The 26,812-nt window shown below is 43.0% G+C and overlaps 2 protein-coding genes across 6 annotated transcripts in view; both read right to left on the bottom strand.

The window, feature by feature from the left end:
* Positions 1-3,373: 3,373 nt before the first annotated feature.
* Positions 3,374-11,751, bottom strand: LOC138787922 (RNA-binding protein 4B-like). Of its 2 annotated transcripts, XM_069965242.1 has the most exons (4): positions 11,641-11,751; positions 9,719-10,139; positions 6,545-7,143; positions 4,546-4,633 (listed from the first exon to the last, which is right to left on the bottom strand). In XM_069965242.1, the coding sequence occupies exons 2-3, from the start codon at positions 10,128-10,130 to the stop codon at positions 6,554-6,556; spliced, it is 1,002 nt and encodes a 333-aa protein (XP_069821343.1). In that variant the 5' UTR covers positions 10,131-10,139; positions 11,641-11,751; the 3' UTR covers positions 4,546-4,633; positions 6,545-6,553. The 2 variants fall into 2 exon arrangements, with proteins under 2 accessions (XP_069821344.1, XP_069821343.1); XM_069965243.1 differs by lacking the exon at positions 6,545-7,143 and having other exon boundaries at positions 3,374-4,633.
* A 10,081-nt stretch (positions 11,752-21,832) lies between these two features.
* Positions 21,833-26,812, bottom strand: part of SPTBN2 (spectrin beta, non-erythrocytic 2) — a 158,252-nt gene continuing 153,272 nt past the window's right edge. For all 4 annotated transcript variants that reach the window (XM_069965239.1, XM_069965241.1, XM_069965238.1 and 1 more), the window contains 3 exons: positions 26,503-26,676; positions 26,308-26,350; positions 21,833-24,368 (listed from right to left, as the gene is read on the bottom strand). In XM_069965239.1, coding sequence (XP_069821340.1) covers positions 24,147-24,368; positions 26,308-26,350; positions 26,503-26,676 — 439 coding nt within the window. In that variant the 3' untranslated portion in view covers positions 21,833-24,146. The remainder of the gene's footprint in view (positions 24,369-26,307; positions 26,351-26,502; positions 26,677-26,812) is intronic.

The raw sequence follows: 26,812 nt of genomic DNA, 5'->3' as shown, positions 1-26,812 counted from the left end.
GCTCTTGTGCAATAGGGACATTGCACACCACCAGGGTGGTTCATCTTATATAAGTTCTATAGATGTACTATCCTCCCCCTGCGCTCGAGCAAATATATGTCCACATCACGGAATCCTGGCGGATCACCCGCCACGGATTCCACAGCTCACATCTCCGCTGGTCCCATAGGCTTCATTTTATGCTTTGACAGATTACACAGTCCACCCAAAGAATGAGCAGGTTCGTTCTTCGGGTGGATGGTGGAATATTCCAAACCGTAGAATGAAGCCTATGGGACCAGTGGAGATGCATGCAGCAGCGAGCTGGGTGATTCGCCGGGATTCTGTAGTGTGGACATACCCTAAGGAGGAATTCTTTCTGCACTTCTTAATCTGGTCAAATCTGCTTCTCTGCCTTGGAAGTCTGCAGTAGCCATACTCCATGTGTTGCGGTGCCTTTGCCATAAAGTGTGTCATAGTGTTGTGTCTATCTTGCAGCACAACCCCACCAGGGGAGTGTTTTGCGAGTGAGACGCTTTTAAAACTTTCGATATACTACACTAGGAAGCGCCCCCTCTTTCTTCCAGTTACCTAAAGAGGACCTTTAGGTTGTTGATCGATCAGACTGAACGGACTCCTTTTCAGCCACATAGGGGCTACTAGGATCAGGAGAGTGGCCTCTGTAGAACACTGGGTAGTAGAGGAAATGATGGACGAGCATAAGCCAGCTAGAAGATCCACCATAGAGCATCCACACCTTCCAATGCATCTAAGGCCCTATTCCACCAACAGATCTGACGACAGATTATCTGCCAAAGATTTGAAGCCAAACCCAGGAACAGACTATAATCAGAGAACAGGTCATAAAGGAAAGACTAGATTTCTCCTCTCTTCAAATCCATTCCTGGGTTTGGCTTAAAATCTTTGGCAGGTAATCTGTCAGATCTGTTGGTGGAATAGGGCCTTTGTCTTTCTGGGATGTAAACAATGTCCTAATCATTGGAGGAGTAGATGAATTCTTCATTGCTCTGCATCCACTCACCCAGATAACAATTCGTTATGCACAATAGGCTAAACGATTTTAAGAAACTTTGTGATATACTGCAGATTTAGAGGGATTTCTACCCAAAGAAATATCTTGAGCCAACAACTGAAGATTCCCTTGAGCTCTTGTGGTGGTATAAATTAGCAGCAGTTGTCATGTTGTCCAAGACTACTCTATTAGGTGTTGTAGCTGGAAATAGCCGATCCCCAGGGGGCAGACCCCCGTGATTGTGATCCACCCTTCATCCACTCAGTAGGGATCTAGTAGGACTACAATATTCACCCAAACCTATGATACTACAGTGTCTCTTCTTTCATAAGAAAAGTCATCTAGCACAAAAAGGTAGTGTTTCTTTAGGGCTAGAGCATTTTCAGTACATTAAAAAATGTATGCGTCTTAGCCATGTTTGGCCTTAGGCATAATCATGACATGCTAAGTAGTGTTGAGCAGACCTGTCACTGTTCAGGTTTAGCAACATTCTCTGTAATTGAATGCTCAGTATTTGATTCCCAATCTGACTTATGTGAGGATTTTGATTTCCACTTGGTTGTCGATCTAGATCGACAACCAAGTGGAAATCAAAATCCTCACATAAGTCAGATTGATAACTAAGTTCTAACACATACGCTAAGCAGACAAATTCCAAAATCTAAGCCTTCACACAACCGCAGTATATAATAACTTGTAGATCTCAAACCCTTACACATGCTCAGCGTAGTCGTAGTAGTAAGACATCAAGCTGGATAGCAAAGTCAGGGCATATGCACATCTGGACTAACAATTCTGGAAATAATCTAAGTCCTAGCGCACGCGCAGTTACGGACATTTCACCTTCAACAATCTAAGTCTGCGCGCATGCGCAATACATCTAAGTCGCAGAAAATCTAAGTCCCGGCGCACGCGCAGAAAGAGGCACTATAGCCTCCTGGAGTCTAAGTCCGCGCACATGCGCAATAAATCAACTCAGTCGCACAACGTAGTAGGCGGGGACTGACTAATCACCCGCGAAATTTGAATCTATGACCCGTCCCTACAGGTTAAACAGCCCGAATTTACATAATAAACACTCCTCCCCTTATCATTTTGATTGGTTTAGACCTTGCGATCGGGGGCGGCTTATCCTCAACATCTATTTAATCACTATCGAGGTCCCGCCCGCTAACGCCAATACCTTTGAGAAAGTCGGGTATCCCGACGAAACTAGTCAGGAAGATGGCTATAGCAATTTTAGATTAGACACTACCGCTGTTGCATCTCAGTTGTGAATAACATAGCGTTATAGTATATCGTGGCCCGCTGTGATATATAGCGAGTTAGAGGGCAGACCATATTGTAGATTATAGAACCGCCGTTGTGAGCGGTCAGGATAGCGAGAGATAGTACCTATTACGTCAAGTAACTATCTCCCAGCCGCGGATTCTGATGTGGCTGTGTGCTGTTGGTGAACCACCACACTATCAGCATTTCATCACACATAGTCTCCAGTAGCTGGTGTTCCCCACAGGGGTGCGCTATCCACAACGCCGCTACCTAAGGGAAGTATCGCACATTATTAAGCAGTGTGAAGTGCGACCACACTCCCTAGTAGCGCCGATCAGCCCCTACCTCCCATAGATAAGGACCAATGCGACTAGCAACCAATAGACCATACAGAGTCATTGCTGAGCTAGTCGTACACCGCAACTGTATATCGCATCCCTTATGCGATATGACATATGGGAATTGATACTATAGCTGATCAATGTATAACCGCCAGTAGGTGGTAGACCAGTAGTACACTAATTGTGCCATTTCCAAGACCCCGGAATCGGGACTTGGACACCACTATCAATATACCCTAACAATCCAACTATAGATACAGCGGTGTGATTCTATTTTATTAACACTGTATATACACAATCACAGCACCACCCCCCCTCCTTTTTCTCTTGTTTTTCTTTTTAATAAAATACTAATAAAAGTTAATTTTTACCTTCGGGGCAAGTTGGGTATTTTCAGCCTTTGGCTTCAAAATAAAGATAGTATATCAATACCTCCCTTAAGGTTGGGATCACCCACCCCAATCCAGTATTTGATTCCCTGCAGCTGCAGAAGGTGGATGCCGCCCTAGGGATAACCGGAAGACATGGATACAGCCTGTGGCTGCACTACAATTCCCATCCTAAATGGACACAAAGGTTTGGCCATCCAGATATGATAGGAATTGTAGTTTTGCAACAGCTGGAGGAACATGTGTTTGCACACAAATTTAAAGGTGAATACATTTTATGACCTCTTACATCACAGGTGTCAATTTCCCTTCCAACCTGGATATAGTCCAAATGAGCAAAATTAATATACAGACAAACATACTTTTGAAATAGCTCTTTATTTAGGAATAAAAAAACCCAAAACATCAAAGTTAGCATATATAAACTCAGAACAAGATAACATTTTCTGAATGATTTTACTGCACAGTTTACTTCTTCTGCCTAATACACTTACAATGGTAGTAAAAAAAAAAAAAAAGCTAAAAAAACATGAAATATGAATTCCTAAAAAAGAGCTTACAAAAAGTACAATACTAAGATGTATATAAATGTACTATACGAGCAACCTGAAATCTTTTTTGCACAAAACCGATGCAGTGACATTGTAGACAAGAATGGGAATCTCCTTTTTTTTTTTTTTGGGAGGGGGGGGGGGGGAATGGCAAAATACTACATCAACCCAATTCTGTAAGGTTAACAGTACAGTCCTCTAACAGTTTTTTTTTTTTTTTTTTAAAGTCCAAAAAAGAAACTTCCACATAAATTACACACAGTATAACTGGGAGGCTGAGTTTGCAGTACACTGAAAAGCTGGAAGAGCATATTGAAAAGTAAATTATAAAATTGGGAAAATATATATATAAATTATTGTATCCTGGTTAAAAATGAAATGTAATAAAACTCAATTTGTAAATTGAATTTTTCTTTAATTCACGTGCTTGTATAGAAGGCGATATCCCAAGATACTCTCATCTGGCAGAAAACACTTGCGCTCACCGACTGAACACAGCTATTCGATAAGCCCTATTCTTACACTAAGGTGCTCCTATGTAGAGATGAGCGAACTTGCAGTTCCGATCACTCAGCATTTGAATCACGGAGCCTGTAAAAGATGGATACAGCCATAGGGCTGCTTCCATCTTCTACACGGGCTGTGGAATTCAAATGCCGAACAATCAGGATTGCAAAAACCCAAACTTACTGTAAGTTTGCTCATCATCTCTCCCTCTACGCATTACAGCTAATGGGAGGAACTCAACAACAATGGATGGTTTTAGCTGACTGATGACAATCTGCATTCAATTCAATTCATCCTCCGGGAAAGTACTCAGAACGTTCCCATAAAGACTGTTTTAATATTTATTAATGGACAGTCAATAAGGATTACTATGTGTATGGGCACCTTTAATCTAAAGAGATGTGACACTACATTTACTTCTATGGATTTTAGTACATTTATCAATTCGCTTAAATAGAAAAAAAAAAAAAATATGAGATGCTGCACAAGTTTGAAGTTCAGCCGAAAACTTTTTATCACGAACGCAACTGGAGACCGCGACGGAGGCCAAAAATATCTTACCTAAAACGAGAATAAAAAAAAAGTGGTAGAAATTTGCAGTTTTTGTATGAGTCACTTATGCATACTGTCTGGATGGAAAAAAAAATGTATACTCCAAAACTTAAAATATTTATTTCTCTCTAAAATATAAATTCATAACACCCCTATCAATGATAAGAAAAAAGCAGATTAAAGGGGTATGTATGTAAAGTGCTGCGGAATCTGTGTGCGCTATACAAATAAAAGCATTAATATTATTATTATTATTATTCCGAAGGGGGGGGAAAAAAAATAAAAAGTGTCACTGTTATAACTTTCAAAATCTAAAACAGTAGATGTGGAATAAAGGAAGGGGTTTTTTTTTTTAGTTATCATGGAAGACATGGTACTTCCTGTGTTTAGTCTTTTTTTTTTCCAGAGTCTAAACACACGTGTTTCCCAGGTCATCAGAGCTCACAGAGAGAAGGCAGTCATGTGATCCAGGGACAAATTGAGCTGTGGCCCTCTGTACAGGTCAGACTTCATGTGTTTAGTTTCTCTTTTTCAATCAGCACAAGACTAAAAAGATTGAGACACTGGACCTGGATTTCTGGTAAGTATAGTTTTGTTTTACAGCAAACTTGCTTTACTTCACATTTACTGTTAATTTAGAACGACAGGTTCACTTTAAACCAACTGGTGTCAGAAAAGGATACAGATTTGTAACTCATTTCTATTTAAAAATCTCAAGTCTTCCAGTACTTTTCAGCTGCTATATGTAATGCAGGAAGTGGCGTATTCTTTCCAGTCTGACACAGCGCTCTCTGCTGCCACCTCTGTCCATGTCAGGACCTGTCCAGAGTAGGAGAAGTTTCCTATAGGGATTTGCTACTGCTCTGGAAAACTTGACAGATTTAGACTTGAGATTTAAATAGAATTTACAACACCAAATTATTTTTCCCACTGGAGTACCCTTTAAATTTTGTCCTTAAAGGAGTTTGGCTAGCTACAGAATATTAACAGGACAAAAAAAACAAAAAAACTCAAACTAATCTGATGAATGAGTTGCACAATTTCATTTGTATATTCTATCTGGAGCCTGAAGACTGGAAGTCTGGCGCAAACAGATACTTTCTTGCAAAAACAGCACCACCTCTGTCCTCAGGCTGTGTGGGGTATTACAATTTAGCTCTAATCATTTAATTAGAACCAATTATCAAAACCATTACCCAAACTGAGGACATGGTGGTGCTGTTTCTGGAAGAAAAGTGGCCATGTTTTTCTAACCCCCTTTATTAATTCAAAAGTAGACAATAGAGATGGTCCGAACCGAGTTCGGATCGGGTTCTTACGAACCCGAACCCTCGGTAATGATCCCCGCTGTCTGCCCGCTCCGTGCAGCGGGAGGATCCAGCGGGAGGACCGCCTGGAAAAATGGGATACAGCCATAGCCATAGGCTGTATCCCATTTTTCCAGGCGGTCCTCCCGCTGGATCCGCCCGCTGCACGGAGCGGGCAGACAGCGGGGATCCGATGCAGAGCGTTCGGGTTCATCCGAACCTGAACCTCGGCGGGTTCGGACCATCCCTAGTAGACAATGCAGAGTCTTCATGAAACACGTCACTTACCTGCAAATATATACCTGCAATAAGATAAAAGCTAATGTTAACAGATACATATCCCTTTAACCTAACAAATCATAATGCATGTACTTGTCACATGCATACGATGACTGATGAGTGTTAAAAACGATATATATACGCTCTATCAATAGAAGGAATCTAGGAACAGTCTATTGTTTATCGCGTTTTATCCACCGAACCCATTGGGAGAATTAGGATTATAGAAATGCAAAACATTGTCCCAAGAAGGGCATAAGAAAGAATAGAAAAGGCTGAATTAACCCAAGTAAAATATCACGAGACAGGAAAATTATATGGAAAAAAACCTCACCTCCTCAGCTTAGTAATATCGCGAGCGTTCAGGGTAGGCATCCCGCACGTATCGTGGGGTTTCGTAGAGTGTGTTACGCAGACCAGGGGCTAACCTGCGATCAGATACATATTCATCCCCAGCGGCGGCGGTGGCAGCAGGGCGACGTATTGGGCTTCGCTCTCGTGCGTAATAGCCGGGAAGTGGAGGAGGAGGTGGCAACAGATGCCTCTCATATGGAGAGGACTCCAGTCGTTTTCTGTGTGACAGCGCGGAGACTGATGGTGGGGGAATAGGAGGCAGACGACGGTCCATATAGGTATCAAATGATGAGGGGCGCATGCGATAGCGATGGTAGTAGTCAATGAGGTTGCGGCGTTCCCGCTCATAATACACACGCTCGGCGTAGGCAGCAGCCGCATTACGCATAGGGACGTAAGGATCTGCGAAAGGGTCATGACCGTAGGGCGACGCCAGCTCCATCTCCCGAGCCATTTGGTCTAATGGGCACACTCCGGACCAGTGGCCATCCTTCCCGCAACGATAGCACCGACTTCGTTCTCCCATCCCCGGGGTGACTCGCAGACGACTCGTAGAGAGCTGAACGTGCATCCGTTTCCCTTCAAGAGAGCAACAACAACCAACAAGGGTTGGTGAGAAGTAAGGACAGCTCCCTTATCCAAGTACTAATAATGACCAACCACAAATGTTACAACACACACCTGGACTGATAGCCACAGAATACTTTATGGATAAGGTAGGTTACTAAGGCACTACTCTAACATTCCCTCAGGTTTCTTACCTTTTGTTCTTGCAGAAAGATGCTCATTCTCCGACAAACAGTACGAAATAGCATTTGACATCTCTACTGGATAGGCATAAAAAGACTACAGGAGGCTGCTACATGCTCTTATATAAAGGGACAATAGTGGAATCAGCTGCAGAGTGTTACCTTAAAGGGATTATCTGGGCTTAGAAAAACATGGCCGCTTTCTTCTAAAAAAAACTCCTCTCCTGGTTCAGTTTGAGTGCAGTCTTGCAATTAAGTGCCATTTGATTCAATGGAATTCAATTGCAATACCATGCCCAAACAGAGCACAAGAGAGGGTTCTGGAAGAAAGCGGACATGTTTTTCTAAGCCTGGATGGGCCCTTTAAGAGAATTTCCACCCAAAACAGAATAACCTTACACATGAGAAATAGAGATTACCAAGTTTTGCAATCATTTGTTTTACCTAAACACTAAAGGCTTTTAAATAAATAAAGGCCTTACCAAGATGAACAAGGCACTTCAAGTGTTTGTTGTGCTGCTGTACTTCCATTCCGTTTGTAGAATTTGCAGAAAGAGGAGCCTAAACTTGACACTTGATAAAAAGTTATTCTACTCCTTGTCTGACCGCCCCACTTCCTGTCTAGTGTACTGACTTCCTTGTTCTTGCTGTAAACTCTAAATCACAATTCAGCCAACTTACTTTCTCTTCCACTACACCTTTTGGACTATTGCCCCAACAGGAGTGTCTGGTTGGTCTAGAAGACCCCAGTCTATAAGCCCTAGTTATAATGTACTGCTGGGGCATACTAATAGTAGTGCATCATAGATCAATCCCTAGAATTTGGGTATCTTCATAAGCACCATTAGTGACTGCGTGATGGCTATGTGTATCATACCATGACAAAGAAATGTTGGGCCAATGTTTCTAAGCCAAAGATAAATGACCAATGTGAATATAGGTAAAAGTCTGCTCATGCTGCTCATAGGGTTTCCACTAGTGAGTAAAAAGTGAAATGACCTTTCATCACGCCTTAGTGCCAAAGCTCCCACTGGAGTCAATAGCAGCTTCAGACAAAAGCACGACTGAGACTTGTGCATCCATTGGAGTGGCGGAACTTCACCCAGTCACTCCTTGTCCAAATAGAGTTACCCAAACTTTTCCAAAGCGCCACTAGAGGTTTCTGACAGCAGCTTATCCTGTTCTCAAACATGCTAAGGCTGGGCTTACACTACGTTTTTGCAATCTGTTTTTTGGAAAGTGTGCATCAGTTTTTCCACTGAATTCCATTATAAAAAAAGGATGTTTTTTTTGTTTAACGTACACAAAAACGTAGTCAACCTTATTTTTGTGTCCGTTAAAAAAAGGATCTTTTTTATAATGGAATTCAATGGAAAAACTGATCAAAACGGATGCACACACGAGAATCAGTTTTTTTCCATCCAAACGGATTGCAAAAAACATAGTGTGAACCCAGCCTCACTCAGCATACTTATAAAAAAAAAAAATAAAAAAAAAAAAAAAAAAGTCTTGACATCTGCAAGGAACGTACTGAGAGTATCCAACAGCATCCAAGGTGAAGATCTTTTATTGCACGTCCAGGTACATCAGGAAAATGCGACGTTTCAATTCTATCCGGTTTCTATCAAGCATGACAGGTACCGGATAGGTCAAAACGTCACATTTTCCTGATGTACCTGGACGTGCAATAAAAGAACCTTGATTTTCACCTTGGATGCTGTCGGATACTCTCCTTTCAGTTTGCTACTACATAATTTTTTAGTGAACTGCTTCTTTAGCCAACCAGGAAAACAAGTGGGAAAAAAAACATGTGTTGCCATGACCTAACCCCACAGACTTACATCATGAGGCCATTTCGGTCATGCGACAGAAATCCAAATTAAACTTGCTGACCTATCAAAGTTGTTCTTCGGTGACGGTGACTTTTAAAGCATCATTCACACTTCAGTATTTTTTTCCCCATTAGGCCAAAACTAGTAATGGAAAAAGGAATGGAAACAGAAAATATATAACGGACAGATTAATGATTTCCATTAGAGATGAGCGAACCTGGAGCATGCTCAAGTCCATCCGAACCCGAACGATCGGCATTTGATTAGCTGGGGCTGCTGAAGTTGGATAAAGCTCTAAGGTTGTCTGGAAAACATGGATACAGCCAATGACTACATCCATGATTTCCACATAGCCTTAGGGCTTTATCCAACTTCAGCAGCCACCGCTAATCAAATGCCGAAAGTTCGGGTTCGGATGGACTTGAGCATGCTCCAGGTTCGCTCATCTCTAATTTCCATCTCTTCCATTAAATATCTCCTGATTTTGGCTTCAAATTGAAAAATCCTGATGATATACTGGAGAGTGATTGAGGACTAACACTCTATAGTCATAGGTTATACCACTCATTTCACCTTTAAATTCATAGTTGTTTAGATTTCTGATGGCTTCGAGAGCTTCCTCAGCTTTCTCCATGTGAACGAAGGCGAAATCCTTGACAATATCACATTCCAGAACAGTGCCGTACTGTTCAAACTGTTCCCGTAACTCTTCGCTGGTGCAGTCGGGGCTGATGCTACTGACGTGAAGCTTGGTTGACGCTTTCGGTTTGCCCCTGCTGTGTTCTACATTGATGCAGACATTATGCAATTTATATTGGTTCAGATTTTCTACGGCCTCGTCGGCCGCCTTTTTGTCTTCCATGTGGACGAAGCCATAGTTGGTGATGATATCACACTCTGTAACCTTCCCGTACTGCTCGAACAGCGCCTTCAGCTCTCCAGGCGTTGTCTCGGAAGGGATGTTACCAATAAAAAGTTTCACCATCTTGCCGAGCTGCGGGAAAAGAGAAAAGTGTTGGACATATCCATGGCAACCCAGTCTCACCGTCCAGGAAACATAAGCTTTGTGGCAGGTACCATTTATTGGGGGTTTATTATTTGGGACTAAGATTATCCTGTCTGAAGTAACGGTTTGGTTGGGGCATGTAGATGAATATAGGGGGACCCTCCTTTGTGGATTTGTCTGTGCCCCATAGTGGTAAACAGAGACAGAACGTGCACTAATTGTGGGATCATTTTTAAAGGGGTTATCCAGCGCTACAAAAACATGGCCACTTTTCCCCCTCTCCACTTCAGGTGCAGTTTGCACTTAAGCTCCATTTACTTCAATGTATCGGAGTTCCAAACCGCACCCAATCTGGAGACAAGAGAAGGGGAAAAGTGGCCATGTTTTAGTATCGCTGGATAACTCCTTTAACCTCTCACTGTAAACAATGGCTGCAAAATGGTATACTTGGGCATAAAAGGTGCCAGACAAACCCTATATCTTCTTATGCAGCATTGGCAGAATAAAAAAACAAGTAAAAACTGAGAAGACTAAATTAAAGGGACTATCCAAAGGTTAAAGTGTATTCCCCCTTATCCACAGGATGGGGACAACCATCAGATGGGTGGTCACAAAGAGGAAGCTGGTTGCACAAATGCTTTACACAGATCCATTCATTCTTTTAAGCAATTTTAAATATTGTGGCAGGCTGAACTCTGCTATTTAAAGGGGCCCTGAACGTGCACTGCCGCTCCATTCATACAGAGAGTCTGACCCCACAATCTATGGCTGTGACCACCGCCCATACCCAAGAGCCGGTGGTCCCAAGTCCCACTGCTCTCAGTGATCCAGCACCTTCCCTGATAAGGACGGACAGACACAGCAGATACCACAAGCTAAGGCATCTGGCATCACATCTGGTGCCCCACAGGCTCGTATAGGGCCTAGCACTGGGCCTATACATCACCGGATCAGAAAACAGACACAATGTGGGAAATTTATCAAACATGGAGTAAAATGAAACTGGCTCAGTTGCCCCTAGCAACCAACCAGATTCCACCTTTCATTACTCACAGACTCTTTGGAAAATGAAAGGTGGAATCTGATTGGTTGCTAGGGGCAACTGAGTCAGCTTCACTTTACTCCATGTTTGCTACATCTACCCTAATAACGCCAGATGATGGAGATAGGGGACCCTCCCTAATAAGTGGCAGTATGAGAGTCTCAGTACACACATGGCTGACCCGCCCCAGTCCACAACCCAAAGCAACCAATCACAGCTCAGCTCTCATTGCTCAAACTGCTCTGGTAAAATGTAAGCCGCCCTCTGATTGGTTGCTATAGGCAGCAGCTTTGATGTACGGAGGCCGAAGCGCACAATGACCTGACGAGTGAGGAGCCCCTCCTAGCAAACCCTAAGGCACCGTACACACCAACACACGTAAGGCTCGGTACACCGCAATCCTCACACACAATATAACGTTATCTTAACGCTACCCGGGCAACTCACCTTCACCCCACACGCGCGAACAACACAAAATGGCAACTCTACCGAGGCTGTTCAGCAGACGAGAGATAAGGAGGGGCGTGGCTTATACGTGAGCGCCGCTGGTTGGATGGCGCTGCGTTGCATTCTACGCGACGATTGGTCAGTGACTGTCAGCTGACCAATAGCAGGTCGCGTAAACGGGAAGTGGCTGGTTACCCGGCAGCACTAGCGCGCGCTCTTCCTGTGAGGGGAGGGCGGCGGCGAATAGGGCCGCGGCCATTTTGTTATTCAGTAAAAGTGTCCGTCACGAACAAAGGTGGCAATGAGCAGGACACGGAATAGGGTCTCTGCAGAGTCAGCGCTTGTGTTGGTTGTCGCTTTTTACCATGTGCTTGTACCAAGGCTGGTGTTACCAGAGGTTATATACGATTGCCTATAGCAACCAATCACAGTTCAGGTCTTTACTAATCTGAGGAGTGAAAGATTAGCTCTGATTGGTTGCTATGCTCAACAAAGCAAATCTCACGATAAGACGTGGCCATAATTCTCCATTGTTTGGGCCTTATTGCCCGGTTTTCTACACAGTCTGATTATCCCCATAGCAACCAATCTCAGCTCAACTTTCCTATCTTAACAAGCACCTATTAAATAAGAGCCGAGCTTTGGTTGCTATGGGCAGGTTAGACTGTGTAATTTGCGCATAGCAACCAATCACAGACCCGCTTTCATTTTACCAGATTCATTTGAGAACTGAAAACTGGTTGGTTGCTATGGGAAACAAAACCATCTTTAGGCTGAACTTATATGCAGCCATGGCTAGACTGCAGCTGTCCACGTTCTCCCTTAGGGTATGTTCACACTGTAAAAAAAAAAAAACTCAAAAACCACCTCAAACGCCATGATTTAGTGCCCTAACCACAAGCTGTTTGCTTGGTCACGAGTCAGTAAAGGGTTAATGCTTTAAGTTACAGGAGTAAATCATGGCAGAAATGTACACCTGCTCCAGAGCAGGCAGACACAGGTCCCACTGGAAGAGCCTCTTTATAAATCTGGTAGGGTAAATGGGGGCAGGGCCTAATTTCAGGCTGGTGTACCCATACGCCTTTCTTAAATTGGGTCACGCTCCATTCATCCTACTCACATTAATAAATGTCCCCATAGTGAAGATATAGATGGATCTAGTTTACTGTATAAATATGTATACTATAGCTAATGTACACCAACATAGGATAGGGAATAAGACCTGATAGGTGAGGCCCATACTCATCCTGCAGACGGAGAAAAATTGTCAGCAGCTCATCAATGGAACCTCCACAAATCAACTTGTTGATCGGATAGGGAATACTATTTGGAGTCGGAAATACCCCTTTAAGCCACGCCTTCTAGACCATCCCAAGAACGCACACATTAGGCCAGCAGTCTACATGTGATCTCGGGCAGCTACTAATGTCTGTCTGGCCCAGGCTGCTCAATGAGATCAGGCAGCAGAAGTTGGGGCACAGCAGTGTGGTTGCGACTTGAGAGATGAGTAGCTTGTATTTTTTTTTTACTTTGCTGTAAAAGACTTTATTATTAAGGGGGAGGGGGCAGCTAAGGGGGTATTATTACTACTTGTAGGCAAAGAAGGGCCATTATGACTACTTGGGGGCACAGAGGGGTATTATTACTACTCAGGGGCACAGGGGGTATTATTACTACTCAGGGGCACAGGGGGTATTATTACTACTCAGGGGCACAGAGGGGTGTTATTACCACCCAGGGGCACAGAGGGGGATTATTACTACTGGGGGGCACAGAAGGGGCATTATTACTACTAATTATTGCCCCATACAGTGATCAGTAGCAGTACTGGTGGTATTTTTCAGTCATCTGAATGTGACAGAATTTTTTGTCCCTTGTGTAGTGTTAGTATTGGTGATAATTAGAGATAAGCACGCTCAAGTCCGATCATTCAGTATTTGAATACCGGTGGCTGAAAAAGTTGGATGCAGCCCAGGAAAAGATGGATACAGCCATAGGCAATAGATTGTATCCATGTTTTCCCAGACTCCCTAGGCCTGCATCCAACTTCTTCAGCAACCAGTATTCAAATGCCAAACGCATGGACTTGAGCATGTTCAAGTTGCGTTCCTCTCTAGTTATAATATTTAGTCACTGTGGGGTGGTATGTGCTCATGGTGTGACGGTAATATTTGTAATATGTAATGTTGGTCTCAGTACAGTTAGTTTTGGTCAATAACAGTCCAATAGTACTATGAACGGTGATAATATTTGTTCCTTGTATATGATACTATTTTCTCGGATTGAAGCAGAGAAACTAGAATCAGCCCTGGCCACACTTTCTGGAGAAAGAAAAATCGTACATCCTGCACTTTTCTGGATTGTCCACTAGGTGGCACCAGCACACCATGCTGTAATAGTAGATTATCACAAAATTTGGAGAGCACTGTATTATTATAATGATAACTGAGGAACTGTATTACCTCCTTGCCAGAAGTGCTGTGCTACTTGCCTCGCTTCCTTTCTCTAGCCATACTCTATGCAATTCAAGGGCACTTGTGTGCAGCCTGCACAACACGAGGAACTAGGTGGGACCTTGCTGCCATACCTAGGAAGAATACATTTGGAGAATTAATAGACCTGCGGGTCATGTGCCACACATCTTTCTGTGTAAACAGGAGAGGGTCGGCTGATAGCATAGGGAAACTGACAGCACGGCTATGCATATGTCCATGTTGTCGGTGTGCAGATCACACATGCATTATATGCATACCTAGCGCACTGCTATGTGATCAGGCATCCCACTCTCTTCATCAAGAGGTGGGTTAGCCTGAAGATACTGTGGCGGCCAGAGAGTGGGATGCTGGATCACACAGCATCACAGATGGAAAATATACACTGCTTGTGTGATCTGGAAACTGACAGCTTGGATATATGCATATCTGTGCTGTCAGTTTCCATGGTATTGTTCGTGCGGCCCGGCCACTTGATCAATTGTGCCACGTAAAGGCAGTGCAAATGAGCATCGACCTCCCTGATCAGCGCTTGTTTGCTTCCTTGCACGGACAATGGGCCATATACCAGGACCCTTAAGGCCCTTTTACCCTAAACGAGTTTCACCTCTTCCGGCCAACAATTGCTTAGTGTAATAGATCATGCTCATGCTGCATTTACACGAAACGATAATTGACCCGATCATACAATTAACGATGTTGGAGTAACAATTTTTTTTCATAACGATCAGCGTTTAGCCGGTACGATATATCGTACGGAAAATTAGTTTTGCAATCGATTAAGCCTCTCTCACACATTGGTTAAATCGGCGAATGACTGTTCACACGGAACAATCTGCAATTTTTTTGCAAACGATCAACGACAATTTGAGAACATGTTCAAAGATCAAAATGAATGATTTCTCGCTCGTCGTTTGATCGTTCGCTGCGTTTACATGTACGATTATCGCTCAAATTTGATCGTTATTGCGCAAATTCGCATGATAATCGTTACGTGTAAACGCAGCTTTAACCCCTTAAAAACAGAGCCAATTTCGATTTTTGCGTTTTCGTTTTTTCCTCCTTGTGCATAAAAGGCCATAGCACTTGCATTTTTCCACCTAGAAACCCGCATGAGCCCTTTTTTTTTGCGTCACTAATTGTACTTTGCAATGGCAGGCTGAATTTTTGCATAAAGTACACTGCGAAACCAGAAATAAATTCAAAGTGTGGGAAAAATTTAAAAAATAAAACGCATTTTGTTTATTTGGGGGAAATGTGTTTTTACGCCATTCGCCCTGGGGTAAAACTGACTTGTTATGCACGTTCCTCAAGTCGTTACAATTAAAACGATATATAACATGTATAACTTATATTGTATCTGATGGCCTGTAAAAAATTCAAACCGTTGTCAACAAATATATGTCACTTAAAACCGCTCCATTCCCAGGCTTATAGCGCTTTTATCCTTTGGTCTATGGGGCTGTCAGGTGTCATTTTTTGCGCCATGACATGTACTTTCTATCGGTATCTTGATTGCGCATATACGACTTTTTGATCGCTTTTTATTACAATTTTTCTGGATTTGATGCGACCAAAAATGCGCAATTTTGCACTTTGGGATTTTTTTGCGCTGACGCAGTTTACCGTACGAGATCAGGAATGGGATAAATTAATAGTTCGGGCGATTACGCACGCGGCGATAGCAAACATGTTTATTTATTTATTTACTTTTATTTATAACCTGGGAAAAGGGGGGTGATTCTGACTTTTATTAGGGGAGGGGGCTTTTTACTATTAAAATTACTTTTCTTTTTTTTTAACTTTAACACTTATTCTAGAAGCCCCCCTGGGGTTAGGGTTATTCCCCCCTGGGGTTAGGGTTATTCCCCCTGGGGGACTTCTAGTATAAGTGCACTGATCTCTCATAGAGATCTCTGCAGCATAGATATGCTGCAAAGATCCATGAGATCGGCACTCGTTTGCTTTCGGCTGCTGCAGCCGGAAGTAAACGAGTGCCGAGCCGGGGACGGCGCCATCTTGGAGCGGTCCCCGGCCGGCTTCAGTTACGGAGATCGCTCCTCCGGGATAACGTCCCGGAGGAGCGATCTCCCCACTAGACACCAGGGATAAGCTGCGTCCGGTAATCGGATGCAGCTGTCATGTTTGACAGCTGCATCTGATTACTGTATTAGCGGGCATGGCGATTGGACCGTGCCCGCTCATACCTGCGGTCCTGGGCTACAAGCGGCACCCGGGACCGCCGCTCTCAACGTCCTTAACGGCAACATGGCGTAAATATACGCCCTTTGTCATTAAGGGGTTAAAGACCAGGGTAAGCCGACATGCAAGATGTCGGCTTACCCTGGTCTTTCAACATTGTGAAACAGTGATGGTCTAAGGATCATCCAGGCAGCTACCTTTAGGCCACATTAACACGATTCGTGCTGCGACCCCCACCGCGATCTGTGCCACAAAAAAATAGGTCATGTCCGGAGGAAGGTCGCAGCACGGATCCCCCAATAGAGGTGCAGCCACCCGGCAGCAGAGATGACAGGAGCGCATAATCTGACAACTACCCCTGTGCTGGCCGGTTTACACATGTTCACCAGAAGTGGCGTGGACTGCGTGCCGGGAGAAGGCGGCAATGAGGGACCACTCCACTTCCGGTGAACATGTGTAATCCGGCCAACACTGGGAGTAGGCAAGTAGTTGTCAGATTATGCGCTCCTGTCATCTCTGCTGCGGTGGGGGTTGCAGCATGGGTCGTGTAAGTGAAGTGATTTGAATGGGTTGTAAAATTGTAGGCGCTCACGGATCCGCAAACACGGACAGTTTTAATGGCCTGTGTAAATACAGCCTAATGGTGCGTTTACACAGAAAGATTTATCTGACAGATTTTGGAAGCCAAAGCCAGGAATGGATTTGAAAAGAGGAGAAATCTCAGTCTTTCCTTTATGACCTGATCCCAGTTTTCTACAGCGCCGCTAGTGATCCCGACCGGAGTGTATACTACAGTATGTGTATACACTCCGGCCGGGATTCCCTCAGGCTGCAGCACTGCGTAAATTGTTACAACGGCCGAGATTTCTGCGAAACTTACGTAGTGTGAACATAGCCTTAGACTGTTAATCCAATCTGATCACTATCTCTGGGACAAGGAACAATTTTTCCCTTTTTAGGTCCGATCGGTTAATAGCTTCCCCCCCCTTTCCCCTGTGTTAAGGCCAGCAGGATACTATTGTGGATTAAAAGAGCAATACACAGAACTGGAACACAATCCCCCCCCCACTGTACAATGCATTAGTGCAGCCTTATCTAAGCATACAGCACAGTTCTGGGCACTGGTTTATAGAGAAGATGCTCTGGAGCTGGAAAAGGTACAAAGAAAAGCTAAATGCATGTGGGAGCGAGGTGTGAGTAATGGGAGAAGAGTTAGATAAATGCAGTCCTGAGAATAGATTACTAAGTAGGGACATGATAAACCTGTGAAAGTTTATGAAGGGACAATGGAAAAGACATGAGGAGCCATTCCCCACAAAAGACAAGAAAGCACCAAAACATGTATATGGGCAGAATACAGTCTTAGGGCCCTATTCCACGGGACGATTATCGTTCAGATTATCGTTAAATCGTTCGAATCTGAACGATAATCGTTCGGTTGAAATGCAGTTAACGATTAACGACCGAACGAGAAATCGTTGATCGTTTAATAAGACCTGGACCTATTTTTATCGTTGCTCGTTCGCAAATCGTTCGCATTGAATAAGACATCGTTCGGTCGTTCTCAATAGATACGAACGGAATAGCGAAGAAATCCGGAAGAAGAAACGATCGCAATTACGATCATAAGTAACGATTATCGTTCCATGGAAATGAGTGAACGTTTTCAGGTCTTTCGCAATAGCGGTCGTTTGAGATCGTTAATCGTTAACGATTATTCAAACGATAATCGTCCCGTGGAATAGGGCCCTTAGAATCTGGGGATTCTGCTGGTGTTACACACGGAAGTTTTTGTGCCAAAGCCAGAAGGGGAATTAAATAGGATGGAAAATATAAAGTGAGGCCTGACAGATCTTTGAAGCCAAAGCCAGGAGCAGACTTTAAACAGAGAACAGGTCATAAATAACTAGGATCTATTCTATTTTCAAATCCATTCCTGGCTTTGGCTTTAAAAATCTGTCAGACAAATCTCTCTGTGTAAACGCACCATTAGATTGATTAAAAACAAAAGATTTAAAAAAAAAAAGTGTTTCACTGGATTACTCCCTTAAAGGTATACTCCAGTGATTATTTTTCAAATCAGCAGATGCTAGAAAGCTATATAGAAAGTTATGTCATATAGTAAAGTATATTGTAAATCACTTCTATTTAAATACCTCGCCTTGTAGTACTTATCAGCTGCTGTATGTCCTGCGGGAAGTGGCGTATTCTATTCAGTGCTCTCTGCTGCCACTCCTGTCCATGTCAGGAACTTTCCAGAGCAGCAGCAAATTCCGATAGAAAACCTTTCCTGCTCTGGACAGTTCCTGACATGGACAGAGGTGTCAGCATAGAGCACTGTGTCAGACTGGAAAGGATACACCACTTCCTGCAGCACATACAGCAGCTGAAAAGTGCTGGAAGACTTGAGATTTTTTTTATAGAATTTACAAATCCTTATAACTTTCTGATACCAGTTGATTTGAAAGAAAAAAAAGGCTTTTTTTGCCAGAGTACCCCTATAAGGGCACAAACAAAATTCTGACCCTATGTGATCTAAAGCACACCTTGTATTTCCTATCACCGGATTTCCTATCAGGATTTCCTGACCCATAGACTTTAATTGGTCACGGGCACCCTTTCGGATTTTTCCGGAAGGGTGTCCGTTCCGGAAAATTGATCCGGAAAAAATAGGACATGTCCTATTTTTGTCCGGAATTCCGGCCCGGACGCCTCCATAGAGGTCTATGGGAGCGCCGGAATCACGGGCACTTTCCTGATGTGCATCAGGAAAGTGCCCATGATTCCGGATAAGTGAGAGCCTCTCAGCACAGCTCTCTGCCCTGCTGCCGGCACGCCGCCCGATCATGGCCAAGGGCTGCAGAAGTACAACTCCCATCATGACCTGTCAGCAGGGCATGATGGGAGTTGTACCTCTGCAACCTGGGTGATCACAGGCTGCAGAACTACAACTCCCATCATGACCTGACAGTAGGGCATAATAGGAGTTGTACTTCTGCAACCTGGATGGTCAAAGCTTGCATAACTACAACTCCCATCATGCCCTACAGTCAGGTCATGATGGGAGTTGCAGTTCTGCAGCCTGTGATCACCCAGGTTGCAGAGGTACAACTCCCATCATGCCCTGCTGACAGGTCATGATGGGAGTTGTACTTCTGCAGCCCTTGGCCATCCAGTTTGCAGATGTACAACTCCCATCATGCCCTACTGTCAGGTCATGATGAGAGTTGTACTTCTGTAGCCTGTGATCACCCAGGTTGCAGAAGTACAACTCCTATCATGCCCTACTGTTAGGTCATGATGGGAGTTGTAGTTCTGCAGCCTGTGATCACCCAGGTTGCAGAAGTACAACTCCCATCATGACCTGTCAGCAGGGCATGATGGGAGTTGTAGTTATGCAAGCTGTGACCATCCAGTTTGCAGAACTACATCTCCCATCATGTCCCATTTTTTCTTCTGATCAGGAAATCCTGACTGCTTTTCCTGATGGTTTCCTGAAGGTAAAAACGGATTACTGTCAGGAAATCCTGATACTTTCCTGATGCCATTTGAGGCCTCCTGATCAGGATTTCCTGACAGTAAAAACTGACACGGACGTGTGAATGGGGCCTAAGGCAGTTTTTTTTTTTTAATTCTATTTGAACTTAAGAAATGGAGGTTATACATACCCTATATGTAAATATGACCTTGTGCACTGATCCATAATGCAACTATGTTCATTCCATAGGTTACTACACGTTCTCCATAATCTTAGGTGCGGTGTTCAAAAGAAAAATTAAGCAAAAAATATATATCTATATATTATAAAAACAAAGTAATCAAAATACAGGGTTAGAGAATTTATTTTTTAAAATTTTCTAAATCAACATCACATTCCAGTGACACAAAGGGATTCAGTGTGTTATTTACAGCCACACTTTTTGTATTGCTTTCTGGTCAATAAAAGAACAACTTCAAACTAGAATTTCTTTACAAAAGGACAAAATTTCCACGAATAAAAGCTACATGAGATGGAAATTGTAGAGAACACTGTTTTAGGCAACAACAATGTCAGTACATCACCAAATACTAAATGCAATGGAAAAAGAATTAACCAAAAACTAAATGCCCGCATGTAGAATTTTCTACTTACGATGGTAACTCCCTCCTCCCCCCCAGCCGGGTGATGGCACTTAGCTAAGGGGTAGGTGTTACTACTTCTGGCCTCCTGATGCAAACATTGCAGAGGGGGGAGGCTCCTGCTGCAGCAGCCGGAGAGGAAGGAAGGTTATTGGTTTTTTTTTTTCCAGACATCAGTTGCGATTCGAATGTAGATTGTATTTTTCTGCGTATAAGATCCATGAAAATATTCTCAAAAGTCAGGAGTCATCTTATAGGGCGGGTGCTGAATAACTTTGGAACTGGACTAAGAATCTGTAGTCGCTGCATATGGTGAGCTCCAAAACGTCCGCCTCCCCGCCCTCGATTGTTTAAAGGGCAGAGCAAGCTGCAGGTGTCCAGGCTATGGAAAAAAGATATACGGTAGTGGACGGTAGATTACCTATCACCCATCTGGCCGCCCTTGTTTCCTACAGGTATTACTGTACCTCCTTTTCTGCCTCTCAGATCTCGCTGCTGTCTGATTTTTTTTATTAATTTTTATTTGGTGTGCACTGAAAGAGGGCTAGTCTTATATGGCGAGTATATCCTACTCTATTTTAACTGTCTTATACGCCAGAAAATACAGTACCTTTACATTTATACTTTTTTTTTTTTTTAGGTTTTGTTTTAAATCAACGTTATACATACGGCCAAACTGTGTTCCACCCTGCCGATAAATGGTCTTTTACGCTTTTCAAACAAAGAGACCAAACACAAGAAGTTCAAGTGCTTTGTGCGCTCAAATAAGGAAAGACACCTGATCATCATGTAGGTTGTATATCAACTAATGGTGCGTTTACACAGACAGATTTATCTGACAGATCTTTTAAGCCAAAGCCAGAAACAGACTATAAACAGAGAACAGGTCATAAAGGAAAGACTGAGATCTATCCTCTATTGAAATCAATTTCTGGCTTTGGCTTCCAAAATCTGTCAAGATAAATCTTTCTGTGTAAACGCACCCTAAGGTGTTCATGCTTACCAGGAGACAATGCTCTTTGTTATGCAACAATTCAGTTAGTATAAAGTCACGGTGTGGTTACAAAGGTTTTGGTTCTGTGTGATGGGAGAGCTGACCATACAGTGCAAGCACCCCCACGATCCTCTGCTACTGAATGTGGACACGCTGCAGCTGTACAAATGCACAGTGAAGGGAGACACCTAGTGGCCATATGTATAACATTGATTTAAACATAAAACAAAATGCAAAACTGCTTGTTATCACAACCCCCACAACCCCTGTTGATTTCTTTAAAAAATAAAAAATTGCGACAGTGCCTCTTTAATGTTCCTTTACTACTCTGGGCTTTAAATGTGAATTTTATGTTTTGCATTTCCAAAGAAGCAGTGATCTCATATTCAGAAACACTATGGTTTATTGGGAAATGTTCATCACACACAGAGTACATTATGCAGACTCCCCTCGATCAGAAAGCGGCAAGTAATCTGGAAACATACTTTGTGGGTTACAGTCAGTTCACCCCAAAAATTTACATTTCCAAACCTTGTTATTATAACCGTATTTTTTTTAAAAAGTTTATGCCGATCTTCTAAAGCGATGTAAAAAGCGCAATCACACACAGAAGATTTATATGTCGCAATCGTCTGATGAGAGATTCTAAAAATCCATGCACATTCTGCAGAAACAACAGAACAAATCTGCAATGTGTGAATATACCCCTACTGCTAAATGCAATGTCCAAAACCGACGGAACGAAGAAAAGTACCAGATGTAGATTTTATTTAGCTGAATCATCAGGAGGGGAAAAAAAAAAAAAAAAGGATAAAAGTAAAATACACTAGGCATACTATAATTTCCGTAAAAGGTGTAAGGCAAAAAAGAACAAAGAAAAAACAAAACTAAAAATTATACAATTTCATCATCCTACTCAAAGCACCTTTCTAAGCTTTGACAATTTTTCTTCGCCCTGTACCATTTATATATAAATAAGGATACAATGCCCTCCACTTTGGAGAGTATCATATACCCTTGGAAAGGAAAAAAAATAAATTCACCCAAATTCACCAAACGGCACATAAAAATGTAAAAAGCAGATATCAAATGCTAACAAATATTTTATGATCACCCAAGGAAAATGCTATAAAGCTAAAAAAAAAAATAAAAAAAAAATACATTGTACAGTAAAATATTACATCTTCAGTTCTAAGTATGAACACTTTAGGAGAATGTCAATCCAAGTCGATGGTGGGTACTAGACTATACTAGATGGGAGTAGAACACCCCCCATCATTTGTCACCATCACAGATCTGGACTCCCTTGACTTTCCACTGGCATAGCGTCCTTCTAAATTATTACAGTATTATTAAAGTATCTTTTAGCTATATAACGTTGACGTATCCACTCATCGGTTCCTACAGTGGTGTTCACAATCTATTTTTCGTATCTAAAACACATACACAAAGGTCAAAGGCCATCTTAGGCAACGGAACTATCAGTACATAGCAAAATATGTAATTTCTTTGGGGAAAATCTGGTCGAGATTTGGGAATGTAATAGCGACAGGTCATACAAGCTGAGCAAGGCGGCCCCCAGTTAAACTTTTGGGTGATAGAAGGGCCACTGGGCCTCCTTAACCACTAGGGCCCAGGTGTAATCGGAACCTCTGTAACCCCTATTGTCACATCCTTGACCGAAATACATCCTTATGAGCAAAATTAGATTATTACAGAGACAAAGAAAAAAAATAAGGACAGTAGGGAAGTCAGTGCTTGATGCAATGGAACTAAAATGGAACAAACATGAACAAATCCCACCACAAAAGGCATACAAAGCTTGCTCCGATTTCAGGTAGGTCCCTCACTCACATTCAGTAAGATGCATTAACCTCATATTTTATCTTTGTGCAATATAATATTTTCTAAGAAATTCTCTCTCCAAACATTGGTTTCTCTGTGTACTAAATCCCGATTTAAAATCCCCATTTTGCTATCATCTACTGGCTGAAGCGTCTTGGGTATAGATCTGCAGCACAGTCTGTGTAACAGCAAATGGAAAAAAAACCAAAACATATGAATATTTATATTTATATATATGTACAGCATGTGTTTATCAGGCAGCATAGTGTATGTAGGAAGGTCACACTCATGGAGGCCATGTTTATTCACCCAATCACATCAAACCAGAAGTACCGTGGGTAAGAACCGCTTCACTGACGCCAGAGGCAGAACATGGCCGAGTTCTTTCAGTTTATTGCATCTCCATAATACGCTTCTCTAACGTCTGATGTCATGTTAGAGGCTATGGCTGGACATGCGCACAGAGACAATGAAAGACCCCATCGAGACGAAAGAATTTAATGATGAATAATACGCGACCCCCTTCAAGATTTGGCTCACATGCCTCAAAAGCCACAATTCAACTGTGTTGAGTGCGTTACGGAGCTTCTGATTGGGATCCAACACGTAGCATGGGAAGGGTCTCAGAGTCTGTTCATCACTGGAGGTGCATGTTATGCATATATAATTTTATATATATGTGTATAAAATGCTGTGGTCTTTTTTTTTTTTTTTTTCCTTTTTTTTAATTTACCCACTCAACCACCCGAGCCCTACAATTGCCCACAGGTCCCATGCTGTTGGCGCGACTGGGCCTTATTTGCAGTAATGATCTGAACAGAGTAGCTTGTCCTAAATGAGCATCATGGTGTTTATTATTTCTTCTTGAAGAAACTAAATCGCTTCTCTCTGTCCTTTTCTTTTCCATCTTTACTACGCAATGTCACAGCGCCCTCTGTGGCACTATTGGGAGACACAGGAGGCATGGTCATCGCTCGGGTCATACCCTTGGGTGGACCTGGGGAAGGGTCTGAAGTATCACTGGTCGAGGAAGACAGTGAAGCATTGATCACTCGCATCCAACTGCTCATCTCAGCCTGAAGGAAGAACAGAAAAAAGGAGATTTACTATTGCGGCAAATATAATCAATTCAGTACATACGACACAGAGGGACACACTTACTAAGTATGGTCAGTATAGTCAATGCCTGAGTAAAATCTCAGCTGATATTTCATGTATGAATCAGTGAGAATACGCATCACTGTACTCACCCTGATGACACATGGGTAAACAGAGGGACCAAGCAGAGATTTTAGATTTATTAAAGCCACTGTACCACCAGGCCCAGGCTGAAGCACTGGAGGCAGGCCAACCCACCCTTAGTGGGAGGAAACCCTAGCCCCTCTGATAGGGTTTCATTGATTCTAATGGAGTCACGTCATGGAGGGGCTGGGGTTTCTTCCCACTGGGGGTGGGTCGGCCCGCCTCCAGTGGGCCTGGTGGTACAGTCACTTTAAGGGGAATCTGTCAGCTGAAATTCAAGTTCCAGACTGCTGACGCTGTTAGATCGCTGTTAGGCTAAGGAGGCACATGGTACCTTTCATATATCTGTCTGGGCTTCCAGAATACAGAAACATTTCTTTCCTCCAGTGCAAAAAGAGGCGTTACCAAGCTCATGAATTGCTGATGTACATTGGGATGTAATGCTTCCTCGCTCCCCCTCCCATACCAGACCTTGCTTGAGGTTCCGCTTCCATCTGACTGTTAATCACACCAAAGTAGGGACAGGAGGTGGAGCAAGGAGGCATTCCAAATTGCTGCACTTCAAGAACTTGGGGTCCATTTAGGGGCCTATTCCACGAAGTGATAAATCGGCCGATTTTCGCTCCGTGGAATAGAAAGAACAATCAGCCAATGATCGAGTCATCGGCTGATAGTTCATTTAGGTTCAAACCTAAAAATTGGTTGCCCTCTGTGCATCGCTAAGTGGAATAGCGGTGTGCGGCAGACGACAGATCATACATTACCTATCCAGGCTGCAGGTCTTCTCCTGCGCTCCTTCTCCTGGTCCCGCGCGCAGCAGCAGCTTCGGAGCGGCCTGTCTGAGCTGACAGACCACTCAGCCAATCACTGGCCGGGACTGCCGCAGCCAGTGATTGGCTGAGCGGTCTGTCAGCTCAGACAGGCCGCTCCGAAGCTGCTGCTGCGCGCGGGACCAGGAGAAGGAGCGCAAGAGAAGACCTGCAGCCTGGATAGGTAATGTATGATGTTTAAACAAGGGCTGCAAGGACATCGGTAACAATATTCCTGCAGCCTTCGCTAAACAATTACCGGGCCGTGGATCGGCACTCGTTTACATTGTTGATCGGGCCCCCATTGGCCCGTGGAATAGGACCCTTACACAGAAAGATTATCTGTCAAAGATTTAAAGCCAAAGCCAATAAATGGATTTGAAAAGAGGAGAAATCTCAGGCTTTCCTTTATGACCGGATCTCTGTTTATAGTCTGTTCCTGGCTTTGGCGTCAAATCTTTGGCAGATAATCTTTCTGTGTAAATGGACCCTTAGGAGAGCCACTTTGCACCAGAAAATGAAAGTATTTTTGTATGTGTGATCAAGGAACACCTTTTTAAAAGGAGACACACAAAAGAGGTGTATCCCAGACCCAGAGATTTATTATTATTAATGGCATATCCTGTTATTTGTCAGAATTATCAAAAGATAGGAAACCCCTATAAAGGAGTTATCCAGGCTCAGAAAAACATGTCCGCTTTCTTCCAGAAACAGCACCACTTTTTTCCTCAGTATGAGTTTTGTATTGCAGCTCAGTTACCTTGAAGTGAACAGAGTTGAATTGTAATACCACACACAACCTGAGGACAGGGATGGTGCTGTTTCTGCAAGAAAGTAGCTGTGCTTTTTCTAATTGTGTAAAACCCCTTTAAGAATTGACTGTGTGAGCCTCCTTTTGTACACGGGGGTCCTTTGCTGGTCTTCATAACTATTTTACATACAATGTCACATGCAAACTACTTACTTCGTCTTTTGCTTGGAAAAGATATTCCTTTCCATCTGATAAACTGCAAAAAAATAAATAAAAAAAATTAAAAGGTAATGATCTACTGAAGATATATCATATGCAACAAAAAAAAACGACACAGGTTTTATTTTTAGGCAGAGCTGATCAGTTGCTTTGGTCGCTCGTTGGGTACGGCTGCTGCTACAATCTCACCTGAGTTTGAAGACATTCTTGCGCTTCTTGTATTCGTGTGCCACACTGCATTGTGCTCCAGCTAGTTGGACAGGGACCTCACCGTGATAAGGTATGCCGCTACCTGAGCTCTTTGCATCTTTATAGAATCCCAGACTGCCTTTCTTCAGAACACAAAAAACATTTTGCCATGACCTGGGTTGCAATAATAAAAAAAAAAAAAGAACAACTTTATAATATAGATAAAACTAAAATCCACAATGATAGGTAACATTACTAATGCTGATAATATGATGCCGAAGCAGCATTTGTTTGAAAAGATGAAGAGGAC

This window comes from Dendropsophus ebraccatus, chromosome 4 (assembly GCF_027789765.1).
Source record: "Dendropsophus ebraccatus isolate aDenEbr1 chromosome 4, aDenEbr1.pat, whole genome shotgun sequence".
NCBI lineage: Eukaryota > Metazoa > Chordata > Amphibia > Anura > Hylidae > Dendropsophus > Dendropsophus ebraccatus.
The sequence above is the reverse complement of the archived record's forward strand: the minus strand, read 5'-3'. Positions and strand labels throughout refer to the sequence as shown.